This window comes from Sus scrofa, chromosome 15 (genome assembly GCF_054392235.1).
Source record: "Sus scrofa isolate SSC_HxYL_T2T_F1_AM1 chromosome 15, Sscrofa_HxYL_maternal_Yorkshire_Landrace_v2.0, whole genome shotgun sequence".
In the NCBI taxonomy this organism is placed as follows: domain Eukaryota; kingdom Metazoa; phylum Chordata; class Mammalia; order Artiodactyla; family Suidae; genus Sus; species Sus scrofa.
In genome coordinates, this window is record NC_139397.1 from 74603166 (window position 1) to 74621992 (window position 18827).

At 43.6% G+C, this 18827-nt stretch overlaps 1 protein-coding gene across 9 annotated transcripts in view; it reads left to right on the forward strand.

Moving 5' to 3' along the window:
- Positions 1-18827, forward strand: part of FMNL2 (formin like 2) — a 330828-nt gene that overhangs the window by 296711 nt on the left and 15290 nt on the right. For 5 of the 9 annotated variants that reach the window (XR_014829008.1, XM_084998516.1, XM_084998515.1 and 2 more), the window contains exons 12-20: positions 1375-1524; positions 4211-4312; positions 5998-6310; positions 6635-6847; positions 13019-13143; positions 13767-13969; positions 15606-15840; positions 16976-17044; positions 17161-17241. Coding sequence is in view for 8 of the 9 variants with exons in the window: in XM_084998516.1 (XP_084854642.1) it covers positions 1375-1524; positions 4211-4312; positions 5998-6310; positions 6635-6847; positions 13019-13143; positions 13767-13969; positions 15606-15840; positions 16976-17044; positions 17161-17241 (1491 nt within the window). In the remaining variant the exon portion in view is untranslated. Of the gene's footprint in view, positions 1-1374; positions 1525-4210; positions 4313-5997; positions 6311-6634; positions 6848-10430; positions 10452-13018; positions 13144-13766; positions 13970-15605; positions 15841-16975; positions 17045-17160; positions 17242-18827 lie in introns of all 9 variants that reach the window. The other 4 variants (XM_084998511.1, XM_084998510.1, XM_084998514.1 and 1 more) reach the window with 1 other exon arrangement.

Here is an 18827-nt window from a genome sequence, read left to right on the forward strand (position 1 = left end):
CCCCCCCCAATTTTGTATTTCTTTAACTTCCTGGTCTGTTGGTTCTGAACTTTAACAGATAGAAATGGTTCAAAGAAGAAGAATATGAGCATATAATACATAAACGGTTCGTTACTTTCCTTACTTTTTTTTTTTTTTTTTTTGTCTTTTGTCTTTTTAGGGCCTCACCTGCGACATATGGATGTTCCCAGTCTAGGGGTCTAATCGGAGCTGTTGCTGCCAACTTAGGCCACAGCAACGCCAGATCCGAGCCGTGTCTGCTGCCTGCACCACAGCTCACTGCAATGCTAGATCCTTAACCCACTGAGCAAGACCAGGGATTGAATCCACAACCTCATGGTTCCTAATCAGATTCGTTTCTGCTGCGCCACAATGGGAACTCCTGGTTCGTTACTTTTCAAAAACTCAGCCTCGCAAGTCACCACTGATTTGTTCAGAAAATGTTTATTGGCTTCATCCCTGTGCCAGATATTCTAGCCATTCATCTGCTCCCAGGGGAAAACCATGACTTAACATTATTTGTAAGAAAGATTGACTGACTGACTGACTTGAGCTAGTTGACTTCCTTTGAGATGCCTGGCCCTAGAATGGGGTAAAGGGTCCTGATTGGGTTTGGGGAACCCTGAGCTCATAATTGGGGCAGTGTCGTAGCTAAGTAATTACGGAGGGGTAGGTTTTAGCAGTTAGTGCTGAAATAAGCCCCCAAGGCTGATGTACGCTGTCAGTGTCCACTCCACCTCCCACATACCCCTCACCCCCAATGGAACTACCATCACTACCCAAGCAAAATACCACCCATTCTGATCTCTTCCACCACACAGATACTCTCAAGTTTTATATTGCTCACGACTCTGTTCCCTCTTGATTTTTCTATTGTCTTGATTTCACCTGCATCAGAAGTGTTTTAGGGAGTTCCCGTTGTGGCTCAGCACAAACAAATCTGACTAGCATCCATGAGGACACAGGTTTGATCCCTGGCCTTGCTCAGTGGGTTATGGATCCGGTGTTGCTGTGAACTGTGGTATAGGCCAGTGGCTATAGCTCCGATTCGACTCATAGTCTGGGAACTTCCGTATGCAGTGGGTACGGTCCCCCAAAAAAGACAAAAAAAAAAAAAAACTGTTTTAGGTTGGAATATATCTGCCTGGGAGTATATCTACAGGAAGGATTGGGGGGAAATGTGTGTATATTTGGGATATCAGAAAGTAATCTGATGGTACTCTCATAGGTGGTTACTCTAGAGCTCTCTTAAGGAGGATGAGATATAAAACCCTCTCTTGGAAGGAACAAACAAAAATACATAGGCTGTTGGGTAATTGTGTTCTGTTTCTACAGCTATGCTAACAGCACCGTCTCTTATGTTTTGATTTTTAGAAGCTGAAGCACACTGAGAGTGACAAGCTGCAGGTCCAGATTCAGGCTTACCTGGACAACGTGTTTGATGTGGGTGCTCTGCTGGAAGATGCTGAAACCAAGAATGCAGCTTTGGAGAGGGTGGAGGAGCTGGAAGAAAACATCTCTCATGTAACTACTTCTCAGAGAAACAAACATTGCTAACTTTTCAACTAGGTGCAAAACAGAATAAATGTTAGCTTTTGTGGCAGTGAAGGAAGGGACTTGAAGTATAGGAATGAGCTGCAACTTGAGCTTGGGAATAATCAGAAACGATTCTGGCATTATCATGCTCTGTCATCTGTAACTAGACATAGTTCTCAGTGCTACACTGCAGAATCTGTTAATCCATTCCAAAAGCAATAGTTTGCATCCGTTAACCCCAAGCTCTCAATCCATCCCACTCCCTCCCCGCTCCCGCCCCCGGGCAACCACAAGTCTATTCTCCAAGTCCATGATTTTCTTTTCTGTGGAAAGGTTCATTTGTGCTGTGTATTAGGCTTTTTTTGTAGTTTGCTGAAAAGTGAAATACAAACTTACCACATTAAAAAAAAAAAGAAAAGAAACCATTCTGGGCTCTTTCAAAGAAGGCAAATGTGTTATTAAAAGTAGGTAGAACCCATTGCTTTGCCTTAATTTGCTGCTAAGTTTCTTCTGTGTCCAGATTTCCTGGCCATCTTAGTTATAAGCATAGGAGGGTTAAAAGATTGGCCTTCCGTGGGGCAAATGCAATTCAAATATGTCAGTTTGGTGAAGAAGTTTCTTCTGGAGTTCCCATTGCAGCTCAGTGAAAACAGATCTGACTAGCATCCATGAGGAAGCAAATTTGATTCTTGGCCTTGCTCAGTGGGTTGCTGTGAGCTGTGGTGTAGGTCGCAGACACGGCTCGGATCTGGCATTGCTGTGCCTGTGGCGTAAGTCGGCAGCTACAGCTTCAATTCAACCCCTAGCCTGGAAACCTCTGTATGCCCCAGGTGTTGCCCTAAAAAGTCCAAAAAAAAATAAAAAGAAGAAGTTTCTTCTGAGTGTGAGTCATCTTGTACCAAATGCATCCACACAAGCTGTGGACGGGCTGAGCTAGTGTCGTCAGGATATAGGTTTTCACTTTCCTGCCTCATGGGTACCCAATTTCTAAATTCTTCTCAACAATAAGTATTTTCAAGGAAATCAACAAGTTTTTCCATATATCCTCTTTTAACAAGTGTCTTCTTAGTATAACAAACAGGAATATGGTGCTTCTTAAAAAGGCAAACATCGTGAGGACCAAATTCTTTTACTGACTTCTGATTGGATGTGTCCTTGATTGTGAAATGAATGTCTCTTCTTGAGGGGATGTGGCTTTCCTCTTTGAATGGTCCATTTATTTTTCTCCCCATTTTCCTAGTTAGGAATGTTTCTTGTGGGAGTTCCCATTGTGGCTCAACCGATTAAGAACCTGACATAATGTCCCTGAGGGTGCAGATTCGTTCCCTGCCCTTGCTCAGTGGGTTAAGGATCTGGCATTGCCACAAGCTGCAGTGTAGGTTGCAGATATGGCTCAGATCTCACGTTGCTGTGGTGTAGGCCTGCAGCTGCAGCTCCAATTCAACCTGGGAACTTCCATGTGCTGCAGGTGCAGTCATTAAAAAAACAAAAAACAAAAAAGAGTATTACTTCTGCTTGCGATTCTTCTTCCCCTTTCCCATCACTCTGAAAAGGGGCATCCTTATGGTCAAGCCCATTTGCCAACACCCCTCCCTCCGTAAGTATTGTGGTGACTTAGATGTCACTTGCTTAGGAAAAGCATCGACTCTTCCTTTTTTTCCTTTTTGTCTCTTCCCTTAAAATAGTTATATTCTGAACCTGAGTGGTGTAAACCTGCATTCTTACTCCCCTTCTTGGCTCCCTGATTTTTATTTATTTATTTATTTAATTTATTTTTGTCTTTTGAGGGCCACACCCGTGGCATATGGAGGTTCACAGGCTAGGGGTCTAATTGGAGCCGTAGCCACCTGCCTGTGCCACAGCCACAGCATTGCCAGATCCGAGCCGCGTCTGCCACCTACACCACAGCTCATGGCAATGCTGGATCCCCAACCCACTGAGCAAGGCCAGGGATCCAACCCGCAACCTCATGGTTCCTAGTCAGATTCATTTCCTCTGTGCCATGAGGAACTCCCCAGATTTTCTTTTACATGGAATCTTCTCAGTGAGATATAAGAAGTCAGAAGTCAATTTCAGAGTCTTACACAAAAAGTAACTGTCTCTATGGCTCACCCCGTCTTTCTCTGAAGCCTCAGCTGACATCGCATGACTGTACTTAGATAACCTGCTGTTAAAGCAGCCATCTGTTTATTTGAACTGCCCCTCCAAAATGACTTTTATTGTTTACGTAGTTGGGGACAAAACAAGCAGTAGTGTTTTTTTCAACTGGTGACTTGTAATGACAAAACCAAGTTTTCTGGGTCAACGCTTTTCAAAAGCTCTTGCCAAATGGTCTTTCTCAAGGAGGGAAAGGTGGCTCGTCCTTGTCTCTCACCTACTGTTCTCTGCTCTTGCCAGCCCTGAAGAAATGTGAAAGACTGTGTATGTCTGAGTGCTAAGGAGCTGATGTATGGGCTTTCTTTTAAGGATCCCTTAGAAAATAAATTCCTGTTAGAAACAAGTTATGTGTTCAGAACCATCTTGTATGTAGCAGCATTTTCAGACAACAACTTGGGGATCAGAGGCAGGACTCCGATGCGCCCCTAGTGGTCTCTGAGCTACACTTTCTGAAAGCCAAGGACCTCATCAGAATGCTCCTGTATGGTGACACGTCTTCCCTTTCAAAACTTTACAGTTATCTGAAAAACTGCAAGACACAGAGAATGAAGCTATGTCTAAGATCGTGGAACTGGAAAAGCAGCTCATGCAGCGGAATAAGGAGCTGGATGTTGTGCGAGTAAGTTTGATGGCAGCCGCCCCAGATGTGCATTGTGGGGAACGTGCTCCAGGTTGAGCCTGTAGCACATAGAGAACATGGAACATGTCCCTGTCGGAGGAGTGCATGGATGCAGCATACTTACTGGAACCATTTCAGAGGGGAAACTCAAGTGAAAAGTACACATAGTTAGGCTGTGTCTTCACATGTTTATGCAATCAAATGCTGGGGGGTCAGAACTTCCTTATCTCAGGTTTGGGGAGCAACAATATTTTTGCATCTGGAGGAGTCTGTGTGGATTCTCTGGATCACCCAGTTGGTTGGAAATGAAAGCACAGCATGGATTTAATTCGTGCCCTTTATTTATTTTTATTAAGACTTGGACTTCTTCATATTGCTTTGCTTTGCTTCTGCTTGAAACCAGATTTGGTGGTTGCCTTGGAAACGGTGAAATCACAACGCAGGCTCGATCTACTGGCATTCACCAAAAAAAAGAAAAAAGAGACAGAGAGAGAGCAGAAAGCAAAACCAATCCATTTTATTATCAGATAATCCCAGTTGTTTTGCTTGGCCTTAGCATTGTTTTACCTTATGGGTCAGGTATTTATGGAGTGCCATCCGTGTGCCTGGAATTGTACAGCACATCAAAACATTAAAATAAATGCCTGTAGGGCTTTTAGGCAAATGGCTTTTGCCTTTACACCACCGTTAACGATATGGCATATTTTATGCGATGGTTATCATGTCTGTGTGTGTTGCTTGATGTTCTGACAGGTCCTACAGTTAACTCTAGGACTTTTATTTTCTGGCACGCCATGGAGACAGAATTCTAGCATATGGACTTAATTCAAGTTCAGACTCTCAGATTATTAATACTAGGCAGGGTGTGAAGAATGTTTCCCTGCCTGCTGGAGGTTTGTGGTGAGAGATCACGTGCATAAGGCCCAGCTAGTGAGTTCCACAAACCCTCGCCCTGGAACTCTGTGCGCCCCTTATAAAAAGGAACCCAGACAGCCTTTGAATTGAAAATTGTAACTTCTTTGTTTTCTGCTAAAACACTAGACAGAAATAAGTAATTAGTGGAGGGAAGCATTGGCCTGTTTTATTAACCAGAGGGAAACTGTTACAACAGTTGCGCTCCTGAGCTTGCTCTCCTTGAAGGCCAGAGAATCCACTCAACACAGTCAGCCCCTCGTTACTCATGAGTGGATTATTCCGATTTGCAGATTTTTAATCCCATTCTGACTTCTATGCAAATCTGACTGAGGGACCTTTTGTCTGCTGTGAGTGGGTACGGGTCTAGGAGTTACAAGCGAATTTTAATAACAGTGAAAGGAAAACATGCTGTGCCACCAGAATACCCTCAGGAGATTCTAGAGTCAGCTGTACAATTATTTGGGGGTCATCTCTGCCCTGTTCCTCTTCACCTGCAGGGAAAATTGACTTACCAGCATTTATTAATGGAAAGAACTGGGTTAACAGTAACAATTGCTAGAATGTATCACATGCATTAACAGGGTACAGTTGATAACAAATGGGACTTCATAGATACTGGCTGTGTTCCATAGAGTTCCTATATATGTATAAAGTATATTTTTCCTTTCTGAGAGGGGAGTAATTTTCATTATCTTCAGTTTGCCAACCTAATGGTAAATGGGCATGCAGGTCATGTGAAGACAAAGTCTTGACCACGGGCTCTTTTGCAGGAAATCTACAAAGATGCAAATACCCAGGTTCATACATTAAGGAAAATGGTCAAAGAGAAAGAAGAAGCCATTCAAAGACAGTCTACCCTGGAAAAAAAGATTCATGAGCTGGAGAAACAAGGGACCATTAAAATTCAAAAGAAGGGGGATGGGGACATTGCCATACTGCCGGTCGTGGCTTCTGGCACGCTGCCCACAGGGTCCGAAGTGGCAGTGGGTAACTTTGTGGGACCAGTGTCGGGGGCTGCCTCCTCAGGACCCTTGCCTCCTCCTCCCCCACCGCTACCTCTGTCGTCAGACGCTCCTGAAGCAGGTAAGAAGCCTTGGCAGGAGAACTGAGGTCACATTGGGGTATTTGTGTTTCTTCTTTTACCCACTATCAGTTTATGTCCTTTGTCTGCATGTTCTTTTACTTACTGATTTTAAGAACTTTTTACATTTGAAGATTATATATCACCATTTCACATATGTTCTGAAATACTCCTCATTTTGTCACTGAAGACATTTTGTAGTCTTTGGAAAAAACCTTTTGTCCTTTTCATTGTTTTGTTTTCAGATGCTTTATGTACACATGCCATATTGCAGGGAAAACTTTTCCACTATTTTCAAAGTCAATTTGTTTCTTTTCTTTTGCTAGTGCAAAATGGTCCAGTAACACCGCCCATGCCTCCACCCCCTCCGCCTCCCCCCCCACCCCCGCCTCCCCCACCCCCTCCACCCCCTCCTCCTCTGCCGGGTCCTGCAGCTGACACTGTGCCCGCTCCTCCTTTACCACCTCCCCCTCCTCCCTCTGCACCCCCGCTGCCCGGGACGTCTTCACCCACAGTGGTTTTCAACTCAGGATTAGCAGGTAAGAGCTCGCAATTACGACCCAGATACTTGAGTTCCCATTGTGGTTCAATGGATAACGAACCTGACTAGTGTCCATGAGGACCCAGGTTTGATCCCTGGCCTCATTCAGTGGGTTGAGGATCCGGCGTTACCATGTGTTGTAATGTAGGTTGCACACGAGGCTTGGATCCCGCATTGCTGTGGCTGTGGTATAGGCCAGCAGCTACAGTTCTGATTCCATCCCTCGCCCGGGAACCTCCATATGCCGCAGGTGCAACCCTAAAATTAAAAAAAAAAAAAAAAGACCCAGATACTAATACAAATGCATATCTGTCTTGCCTCTGGAGAGTTAAAGCCATTCTTTCAAAGTCCAGGTCTCTTGCAAAATCAGATGTATCTCCTCTTAACATACTTGCTGATGTAGCTGGTAAAGGGGAAATTGTCACACACAGGAGGCATTTTTCTCTTAGTAGCCTTTGTCACTCTCTCCCTATCAAGAAGCTGTGATCTCACATCGTCTTCCCACCTTTTCTCTCTCCACCTAGAGAAGGGAAGAGAGGTTACCTTCTTTAGGGATCAGTGCATTTCCATGTGTTCAGCAAACATGATAGTCCAAGCTCTGACACGGCATGCTTCTGGTGCTTCTGGCTCTTTTCTTTGAAGGTATTTTCGACAGCTTCTGTAAAGGGGGGAAATGCCTTTCTGTGTAATTGCCTGCTGTAGGCTCCCAGGCATTTCTTGTGAGCATTTGAGGACATCACAGTTCACCATAGAGGAATTAAGCTTCAAAGGAAAGTGTTGCCAACAGCAGCATCTTCTTGCCTTGAAATACTGCCAGATAATGCATGTGGTCTTCCTGCTGTCCGGAACAGAATGCAGCATCACTGCTTCCTCACCATAAACACAATGGGGTGGAGGTGGGCGAGAGGGAAAGAGTTTCTCTAATGCCTGGAAATATATGTTGTTCTTCTTGACTCATGGAAATGAATTTTTACTGTTTTCTAAAATACTGCAAGCCATTTTCCCAGTCACAGAGCATTTCCCTGGCATTTGGAATTGCTCTGAGCTGTGCCGAGCTGTCCCTGTGACATCAGATAATTCTGCCTCCTCACCCATTTCAGTCCTTTCGTGAGGTCTCTGATTCCTGATGAAATACTACTCTACTAATCTCCATTTCCAAGGCTGCAATAGTTTCCAGAGCCTTTTGTCCAACGTCTAAACAACGGTCTTAAGCTGTAAAAGATTTCCCAGGCTCCATCCCTTAGACCATCTGTCCTGTCAGCATCTTTACCAGACCGTCCTTAGGACTAGTTCATCTCTTTTTGATGCCTGTAAGCCTCCATCACACATTTGTCGCACATCACATCCGAGGTGTTTACTTCCACCCCAACTCCTATAAAACTGTCAAAGGAGGTGCCTGTTCAAAGTCATGTTGGCAGTAAACCAGTGACTTATTTCCCCTTTCAAGGTCTCCCTCGCCTGTCACTTTCTCTTAGAAATGTTACTGTTTCTGAAGGACAAAAGTTAAAGGAGCATCATCATGGGACTGTTGGATTTTGAAATGTAGACTAACAGAAAACCTCTTAAGGAGCCCCAGGAGGCTGTTCCATCAACAGGCTGTTTTTAGTGACAGGGTATGAAAGCTTGTCATTGTCATGTGCACCTGGACTCACTGATGAGGCTTTCCCTGGAGCTCCCCAAGAGCGCTCTCCGCTCGATGTGGCTGCTGTGGTGTCTCCTTTGGTGCTGCTTCTTTTCTCCTTTTCTCTCTGGCAAAACTTCCATTTACCTGAACTCCAGTTCAGGTCTCAGAACTGCCATGGGGCAGCAGAGAGCCAAGAGGCTGAGATGTGTGGGTCCAGGGCTCCCTTTTGAATAAATCTTGTCCTCTCCTGGGTTCTTCGCATTACTTAATCTTTGAAATTGGTCAGCTGTCTTGATTGCCTCAGTTTTTTTGTGGAGCTCTCTGCTCAGCTGCTCGCTGACTGCTACCTACACTGTGGCTACATCTGGAAGTTGTCCTTTCATGTCTTACACAGTTTGAAGGACTGTACGTGGAATTGAAAAAAAGCATCCATTAAACAATGACAGGATATTCTGTTTTACAAGACGTAAGGATTATAAGATCCTGGTGAGTCTTTGATAGTTTGAGATCAGGCAGTTTCTACAAGGCCTTTAATCTCTTTTCATTACTCATCTTTAATTTGGCCGTTAATACTTAGTAGTTGTTGCCCATTCTGTGCGATGTTTTGCCAATGTGTTCAGTGACACCCTCTCTCTGGAACCAAGGGGCCAGAAAGAATCAGGATCTCTCGGAGTTCCCATTGTGGCTCATTGGTAACGAACCCAACTAGTATCCATGAAGACACAGGTTCGATCCCTGGCCTCACTCAGTGGGTTAAGGATACGGTGTTGCCGTGAGCCATGCTGTGGGTCAAAGAAATGGCTTGGATCTGGCATTTGCTGTGGCTCGGATGTAAGCCGGCAGCTACAGCTCCGATTTGACTCCCAGCCTGGGAACTTCCATATGCTGTGGATACGGCCCTAAAAAGACAATAAGAAAAAGAAAAAAGAAAAAAAAAAAAAAAAAAAGGAAAAGAATCAGGATGTCTCCATGAACCCAAGAAACAGTTGAGATGATATGCTTAGGCCTTCCAAGAAGCCAGAAACCTGTGATATTGTGAAGCTCTTGGATCCACAGGCAACAAAGATGTCTTATCTCTTCCCCAGGCAATCATCAGGTGTGTTCAGGGGACCAAGAGGAGGCCTCCTACATTCATCTTGTTGACTTTTCTTTGCATTTCCTAGTGTGAAATGTGCATCTGAAGTGTAAGGTGTACCTCCTAGAGTCTGGGTTAGATCTGTCTGGTTCCTGTTTGCCAGGCCAGGTCATTGATGACAGACCGCTGGGTCGTCTGCAGCCTTTTACTGTCTCTTTGGAAGACCGTGCTTTGGAACTTCATGATGAGCATTTGAACTATCAGCTGATTGCTTTTCATTAAAAAAAAAAAAAAAAAAAAAATTGTGGGAGTTCCCGTCGTGGCGCAGTGGTTAACGAATCCGACTAGGAACCATGAGGTTGTGGATTCGGTCCCTGCCCTTGCTCAGTGGGTTAACAATCCGGCATTGCCGTGAGCTGTGGTGTAGGTTGCAGACTCGGCTCGGATCCCGCCTTGCTGTGGCTCTGGCGTAGGCAGGTGGCTATGGCTCTGACTTGACCCCTAGCCTGAGAACCTCCATATGCCATGGGAGCGGCCCAAGAAATAGCAAAAAGACAAAAAAAAAAAAAAAAAAAAAAAAAAGATTATCTCTTAAGGAATACCTAGCACAGGTCAATATGGCCCTTTGGGACCCCTAGAAGGAAGTCATTTTTCTCCTGTTTCTACAAAAATTTTTTTAAACAAAAATAGTAAAGTCATCTGACAGGCCTGGGTGGACATGAAGGTTTGGCTCTGTGCTTCTCTGTAAAATATGTTCCAGTGCATGGAATTTTCTGCTGAGAGTGTATAAACTGCTAGCGGCTGGACTCTAACCATATCTAATTTTTTTTTTTTTTTTTTTTTTTTTTTGCATTTTCTTTGTTCTTTCTGCTTCCACAAAAGACGGGCCAATCAAGCTTTTCTGTAGGTTGCTCCTCCCTGAGTGTGTCGCGTGTCTGCCATGTGTTCCTGTGGGTCACATTGTGCTGTGACATCTCCACCCCATCTCTCATTGAGCCATCGCGTTTGCTCTGTTGTCTGCAGGAGGCTTGGTGCTGGCTGCCCGCCGTTAGGCCAGGGTTGCCCACACACTGGTTGTAGTTGAACCTGTAGAAGAGATCATGGCCCTTTAAGCAGACATTCTGCATGTGATGTGCTCCTTTGTCCCTGAGCAAAGGAATATTTTTTCTTTTAGTTTAATTTTGATAGTTGGATCTAAGGCCTCAAATCTAGAAGGATTTTAGATTTATTCTGAACAAGAAAGAAGAGCTCCTTTCTGGAACAAGGGAAACTCCTGGGAGCGGCCTTTCTAGGCCCCTCCCAGTGGTGCCCAGCCCTCCCCACCGAACACCCACCCAGCCACCCACATAGAGCCACTTCCTGTCACCTGGACACTGGGAACATGGCATGTATCATGGTTGCCTGTAGACCCCCACTCCCGCTAACCCGCCCAGCTCCCCGGGGTGAGCACAGCCTTTCCAAAGAGAATGTTCTTGCCTGTGTTCTCATCTCAGGCTTATTCCTAATCTTGCTCAGAGAGTTGAGGGTAGGGTGACTGCAGGTGGAGTGACTCGTAGAGGGTGTCCTGAGGCCTGTGTTGTCTACAGAGGGATACTGGAGCCAAGTGGTGCTGACCTGTCACCTCAGGTTAGGAAAAGAAGGTGCCCCTAACTTCGCTGAAGTGCCAGACTAAAGGACGGTCAGAGCCTTTGTCCCATTGAGGACATCAGTTTTCCTGGGCAGTGTAGACAGAGATGGAGTGTGGTAAGAAATCTGCCACTCCTGGGTTGTGGGGACCAAGGTGTCATAGTTGGTGGTAGAAGGGCTGGTTCGGCAAGAGCTGTGTTTCTGTGTTCCTGCATGCTTTTGTGTGGATTTGGCAGGTGACATTCCTGCTGTTTATATGGCCTGCATAACTCTGGAGGAACGAGAGGCATTGTCTCAGCCCCCTTTTTTCAGTGCGGCAGGCAGCCAGGGAAAAGCCCAGTGGTGTCCTACTTGGATTTTGTCCTGTGCTGAATTTCTTCTCCCTCCCTTCCCAAATAATGTGGCCATCCCGAGATGGACTTCAGAAAGTGAATATTTGGAGTTCCCATCGTGGTTCAGCAATAAAGAACCCGACTGGTATCCTTAAGGACATGGGTTCAATCCCTGGCCTCACTCAGTGGATTAAGGATCCCCTGTTGCTGTGGCTGTGGTGTAGGCCAACAGCTACAGCTCCAATTTAACTCCTAGCCTGGGAATTTCCATGTGCTGCAGGTGTGGCCCTAAAAAGACCAAAAAAAAAGAATGTTTATAGCTGATTAGTTTAGGAAGACTTCTTTGTGGTGTGTCATTAAGTAATGGAACTTTTAATAGATTGCCCTTTTTAGCTCATTTTCCCAGAGTAAGAGGAGCTGGTGCTCCTCTACTCCATCCCCTCAAAGATGGAGCCCTTCCTCCCTAGTAAGAGGTTTTCAGTATTTCTAATGGGTTCATTAATTAATACCTTCTAGTCACACCTGGCTGACTCTTGGGGGCGAAGCTGCTCTTCAAAAAGAGGGGAGGGGTCTGTGGCCCTTCTCAGAAAAGCAATACAAACCCAGATTTCTGAGTACTCCTTTTATCTTCTTAAATATTTTCTACTGGGGCCGTTTGTGGCTCTTAGTCTATTTAAATAAGTCAGCAGCCAGTATAATCCCTATCATCGAAATCGTCCACAGGAATGTATCACTTTGGCTGAAAGTTAGCTTTCTTGACATTACATTCCTGGTGGTTTAGGCAGACACTGTTTTCAGTCTCTGATCATCTTCTAAGAATTGTTTGGAAATATGTGTTCTAGAACCAGGAATTGAGAATATCAAAACTCACTCATGTTCACCAGTATCAGAGTGAGTCACAGAGTATTTGCCCTCTCTGCTAATAACATGGAAAATAATTTCTGCTCCCTTGTCTTAAGTTTTGTCCTGACACTGACTATATTTCTGCAGTTCAGTTGCCTACATTAAAAAAATAAATAAAGGGAGTTCCCGTCGTGACTCAGCAGAAATGAACCCAACTAGAATCCATGAGGACATGGATTCAATCCCTGGCCTCGCTCAGTGGGCTAAGGATCCAGTGTTGCCTTGAGCTGTGGTGCGGGTCACAGACATGGCTCAGATCCTGCATTGCTGTGGCTGTGGTGTAGGCTGGCAGCTATAGCTTTGATTAGACCCCTAGCCTGGGAACTTCCATATGCCGTGGGTGCAGCCCTAAAAAAACAAAATTAAAAAAAAAAATAAATAAATGAATAAATAAAAGCAACCCCCCTGGCTTTTAGGCAATTTTAACACACTGTTGTATCAGTCAACCAAATGATGACCTCAGGTTGCTATGGTCAAAGCCTTGTGTGATGTTTTCCATGTTTACATACACCTGGCCATGTCTTCCTCCAGTGTTAGAGTGTCATCTGCAAGGACTGTTAATTGAGGGTCTTGGTGGAATCTTAATTTCATTTTCTCTGACCTCTGTAGCTGTGAAAATTAAGAAGCCAATCAAGACGAAATTCAGAATGCCAGTCTTTAACTGGGTTGCCCTGAAGCCAAATCAGATCAATGGCACAGTCTTCAACGAAATTGATGACGAGCGAATTCTGGAGGTATCTTTCTCATTGGTTAGAAACAAGGGTCTCTCCCTGTGCAGCAAAGCCAGAATGGGCGCTCTGTTAGCCCGAAAGTCTCAGCAATAAAAGCTAGTGTTTTAAGTGCCTTGATATAAAGAATAAAATTGGATGCTATTTTGTAAGGTGGTTCTATGTTTAAAAAGTTAAAAATGGAATAGTTTTGAATATCTTCACTGTCAAAAAAAAAAAAAAAAAACCACATCTGGTGCAATCTATGCCCTTAATTTATTAAAACAATTAAAAAAAAAAACCCTGTATTGAACTATAAGTGGAAAAGGACTCAAGAATCACACCCTCTAACTGGATAGATGGATAGTTTTAGTCTGTGGTGGCCTTCCCTACAAGCCAGCAATTGAAAGGCAGTTGAATTGGATGGGTGGAATCAGTTGTCTGGTTCAGGCATTTTTGTCTGTTTATATGTGGCATGAGTCACACAGCTCTTACACAAATAGGGAAATAGAGTAAGCCACAGCCGAAGACAAGTACTTAGTAGGGAAAGTAACTTCTCTGATGCCTAGGAAACTATCTAAAGGATGGCTTCCTGACTTCTTTTGCAAGTATAGTCTAACTTGCCTGTTTCATTCCTTTCCCTTCCCCAGGATTTAAATGTAGATGAATTTGAGGAAATATTTAAGACAAAAGCCCAAGGTCCTGCCATTGATCTTTCTTCAAGCAAACAGAAGATAACACAGAAGGGATCAAACAAAGTGACGTTACTAGAAGCAAATAGGGCCAAGAATCTTGCCATAACTTTGAGGAAAGCTGGAAAGACCGCCGATGAGATCTGTAAAGCAATTCATGTGTAAGTTCAGGACATTCTGGAAGGTTGTATCATTGTAAATTTAGGATAAAAATGGTAATGCTGAAGAGGTGGACCAGAAATGATCCTCGGGGTGCTGTATTAGAATGAGTAATTAATTGTTTTAGAAGAATAACAACTGCATCGTGACATCATTTATTATCTCTGTCTGCTCTCTTATATATACCTGCAGTCACACTTACATAAAAGGAAAGTTGAGAGAAGTATTGCAGATGCTTTTAAAAGGGAGAAAATGTCAGTTTTCTATGGAACATCTGAATTTTATCCAGACTTGTTGAGTACAAATTTGATGGCATTTGTGGAATGATATAGTTCAATGCCAGATGCAAATATGATACAGATGCATATTTTAATTCATAACAGTAGGAATGTGGTTCTTGTTGCTCCTTAGCACTTTCAGGACATTGTAAACCAAGTTTATTTCTTTTTTTTATCCTTGAACTGAAGAGAAGGTGGTAGTCTTTTTTACTCTTCGATTTAGAAGAATCTTCCTATCCTTCTTGTGGTTGTGGTGACTCTCAAAAATAAGGATGTTATTAGATGTTTTAGGAACTAATTCATCATTAATTGGTATTTCATACATTTCGATTAGAGATTCTTAGAGGAGTAAATGACAGTGAGAAATCATTCGTTCCAGTTTCATGTCCTCAGCCAGGATCATGATCCAGTCATTTAGTGCATCCTATAGTCTGTTCTGATTTCTGATATTGAAACCTGATATACATCTTGTTTTTTAATCTTTATATATCTTATCATGATGATTAAGTATAATTCTATTATTTTGCTGAACAAAGCTTGTCCAGAGAAGAAAATAGAGGTTGAAGCAAATATTTCTTTTGTTCAGATTGCACATACATGCACAAAGACCTATCCCTTCAAGGGATGTATGCATTTAAGTCAGAACATTCATATGGTGCAAGCATTTGAATGCATATTGTTTTTTTTAATTTAATGGCTGCACCTGTGGCATGTGGAAGTTCCTGGGCCAAGGATTGAATTTGAGCTGCAGCTGCAACTTACACCACAGCTACATCAGTGCCAGATCCGTTAACCTCCTTTGTTTAGCCGGGATCAAACCTGTGCTTCTTCAACGACCTGAGCAGCTGCAGTTGGATTCTTAACCCACTGCTCCACAGCGTGAATTTCAAGGTGCATATTTTGTAAAGAAAAAATATTCCAGACTAAATGGTATAGTTGAAATATTTTGTTTTACAGAGTTCATCAGATATTCCATAATTGTGTGTGTAATATTAAATTTCCTTAATGAGTAGTACTTCACATGCATAAAAAAGGCATGTCCTTGAACCACTTAACCACCAGATACTTCAGCCTTCCTTTTGCTTCTTTCTTCCTGCTGTCATTTACTATTGCTTTCTAGAGGCCTAGAGCTATACTATTAGCCTAAAAACTGAGCGTGGCAGGTGTGAGAAAGTCCAGGTTTCCAGGAAGGATGAACGAAGGTGCTTGGTGCAGAGTCAGGAGCTAGCACTGAAGGGCATCTTCACATCTGTAGACATCATCTCATCAACTAGGTGGTGCATGAGCTGGACCGGATGGAGGTGTGGTTGAAAGGGGAGGAGATTCTCTCTGATACTGACATGCGTACTGCTGTCTTCAGATTTGACTTGAAGACGTTGCCTGTAGACTTTGTAGAATGTTTGATGCGGTTCTTGCCAACTGAGAATGAGGTGAAAGTGTTGCGGCTCTATGAGCGGGAGAGGAAGCCCGTGGAAAACTTGTCGGATGAAGACCGGTTCATGATGCAGTTCAGTAAAATTGAGAGGCTCATGCAGAAGATGACCATCATGGCCTTCATCGGGAACTTTGCCGAAAGCATCCAGATGCTGACTCCTGTGAGTGGACCAACTCTGGCAAGGGAGGGGGTCCAAAGGGATAGAATATTTTTTGTCTTGGGTTCCTCCCAGATGGCAGGTAACATTATGAGTGTTACAGACTCCTTTCCAGAAATTTATAGATGGCATTTTTATTCTTGCCATCTCTTTCACATAGTGTATGCCAAATAAACCTGAAAACGGTGAAATTTCCATGTTGCATGTTGCCCGTCTCTCTAGAGAATGTCATTTCTCGTGTCTACAAATGTCCTCTGCATTTCAAAGGACACTTGATTACAGAGAAGAAGGAAAATCATTTTCTCAAATTCAGTCCCCTCCTAGAGGTACCAGTCCTCTGGCTGGGTTGGCAAGACTGATAATGTGTGACTTTACTTCTAAAAACGATCTCGTAGAGTGAAAAGGCTTTTGGACTTTGATTGGAAGCATGAAATTTGTCTCAAGAATCTTTTTCATTGAAAGCTGGTTCCAGGACACGTGGTGATGCGGAAGTAATAGCCAACCCTCTCTCGTTCCTCTGTGTTCACCTGGTAGTCCTAAATAGTTCTTTCCAAGGAATGTCCCAAGTGGTTCTTTCCGAGTTCTTTCCAGGTCTACTTTGAAATAAACGATTGTTAATTACTGATTTTAGTAGCATGTCTGTCCAAGACATGTTCTGAGAACTTCTGCACAGTGATTATATTTCTTTGGTATTTTGTTTTGTTTTCATTCTTGGCCAGCTCCATTGATTTAAAAATATGAATTGTATTGCATGATTAGAGACAGTGGGCAGGGAACTGGGTTCTGCCAGAAGACATTGCTGACTCCTAACTCTTGAGTCTCATTGCTGACAGATTTTATGATAAGCTAGTTCATCTTTGTTTTGTTTTGTTTTTTTAAGCTAGTTCTGATAACACTTCTTATTTCAAATACTTTGAAATGAGCTTGCATATATAATGCCATAGATAAGACCTAGCAGGACAACTTAAATAGGTTATGCTTAGGAAAAATAGAATCTCAGCATTAAGGCTATAAGGTCTAAAGGGAGGCCTATTTTCTTCTGTGTTAATTTTTAATTTTCAATTAGAGTTTCCCATTTTTAACATGTCTTTTTTTTTTTTTTCCCCCCTCCCCTTCCTGTCCTTTGACTGGAATCTAGCAACTGCACTCAATTATAGCAGCATCCGTTTCTATAAAGTCATCCCAAAAACTCAAGAAAATTCTGGAGGCAAGTGAAGTTTTCCTCATATATGTGCGTGGAAGAGCTGACTCGTCAGCTGCCTCCCTGAGCCTGGGAGTGCCTATGATGCTGAACTGAGAGGCTTCTCTTTTCTCTCTCTGCAGATCATCTTGGCCCTTGGAAACTATATGAATAGCAGTAAACGAGGAGCAGTTTATGGATTTAAACTTCAGAGTTTAGATCTGGTGAGTGGGCTAAAAGAAATACAAGAGTTATATGAGGCACAGAACAGCTGGCAAAGATTAAGTCCTGGGGCAGAGAGAGTTTGCTCTGGGAGGTGAGGGTGGGATATTCCGGTGAAGATTGTCTGCTAGTGGGAGGAGCAGTTGGTACAAATTTTTGGGAACACTGTTTGGCAGCAAGCACTTAGAACCTTAAAAGTGCTCATACTCAGAGTTCCCGTTGTGGCGCAGCAGAAACGAATTCAACTAGGAACCATGAGGTTGTAGGTTTGATCCCTGGCCTCGCTCAGTGGGTTAAGGATCCGACGTTGCTGTGAGCTGTGGTGTACGTCGCAGATGTGGCTCAGATCTGGCATTGCTGTGACTCTGGTGTTGGCCAGCGGCTACAGCTCTGATTAGACCCCTAGCCTGGGAACCTCCATATGCTGCAGGTGTGGCCCTAAAAAGACAAAACAAAACAAACAAAAAAAAGCTCATAGTCTTTGACCCAATATTTCCATCTCTAAGAATCTTTTCCTCAGGAGTCTGAATTATGGATGCTGTCTTTCATTTCTAATTTGCAAGCAGTTAGCAACAATATAAATATTCAACATCTGGGGAAATGATTAAATACACTGTAATAATAGTTAATATAGCAAACTGTTCTTCAGCTGTTAGAATATTTGTGATGAATTTTCCAAGGAATAGGTGATGTTGTGGTTAGGAAAGAAAGCAGAGTGTAAATTGCCTGTATGGTTTTATTTTAATTAAGTAAAATATGGAGAAAAAAACTGAATAGAAGTAGGTTAAGATATTAACAGAGAGGAGTTCCTTTGTGGCTCTGTGGGTTGAAAACCCAACACAGGAAGTTCCTGTTGTGTCTCAGTGGTAACCAACCCAACTAGTATCCATGAGGATGTGGGTTCGATCCCTGGCCTCACTCAGTGAATTAAGGATCCACTGTTGCTGTGAGCTGTGGTGTAGGTTGCAGACATGGCTCATATCCTGTGTTATTGTAGTGCGTAGACCGGCAGCTGCAGTTCCTATTCAATCCCTAGCCTAGAAACTTCCACATGGTGTGGATGCGGCTGTTAAAAACAAACTGGATGAACATAGAGGTTGAATGGAATTAAGGAGTTTTTTCAAACCGCTGCTTTATACTTTTCTGTATTTAAAATTTTTGCTTTTTCCCTGAGCGCAAAAAGGGTGCTCTGCTTTTCAGAGTCACCTGACTTAATATGAACAGGAACAGAGAAAATGCTGCATGGACCCCTGTTCCTAAGCTACATCTGTTAACTTGGCTTCCCTGGGAGCAGGTCGCACAGCAGTTGAGTCCCCAGAAGGGGGGAGATGTGGTTAAAAGAGAGTGTTGAATTAGTCACAGGTCTGTCCCCCAGAACCCATGGTCCCTTAAGCACATCTGCTTTGCCTTGGGGAATCAGAGGGGCTGAGCGGGATGTGAAAACTATGGCATCAGAGCCCTGCTGGGCGGGGTGCACCTGTGCACACCTGCCACCTCCACCCTCACTCCTGCCCTGGCCATCACTTGGGAGAGCACTGGAACTGGAGTTTTCCTTCTTGTAAGCGGGGAGGTGGGAAAGCAACTGGGG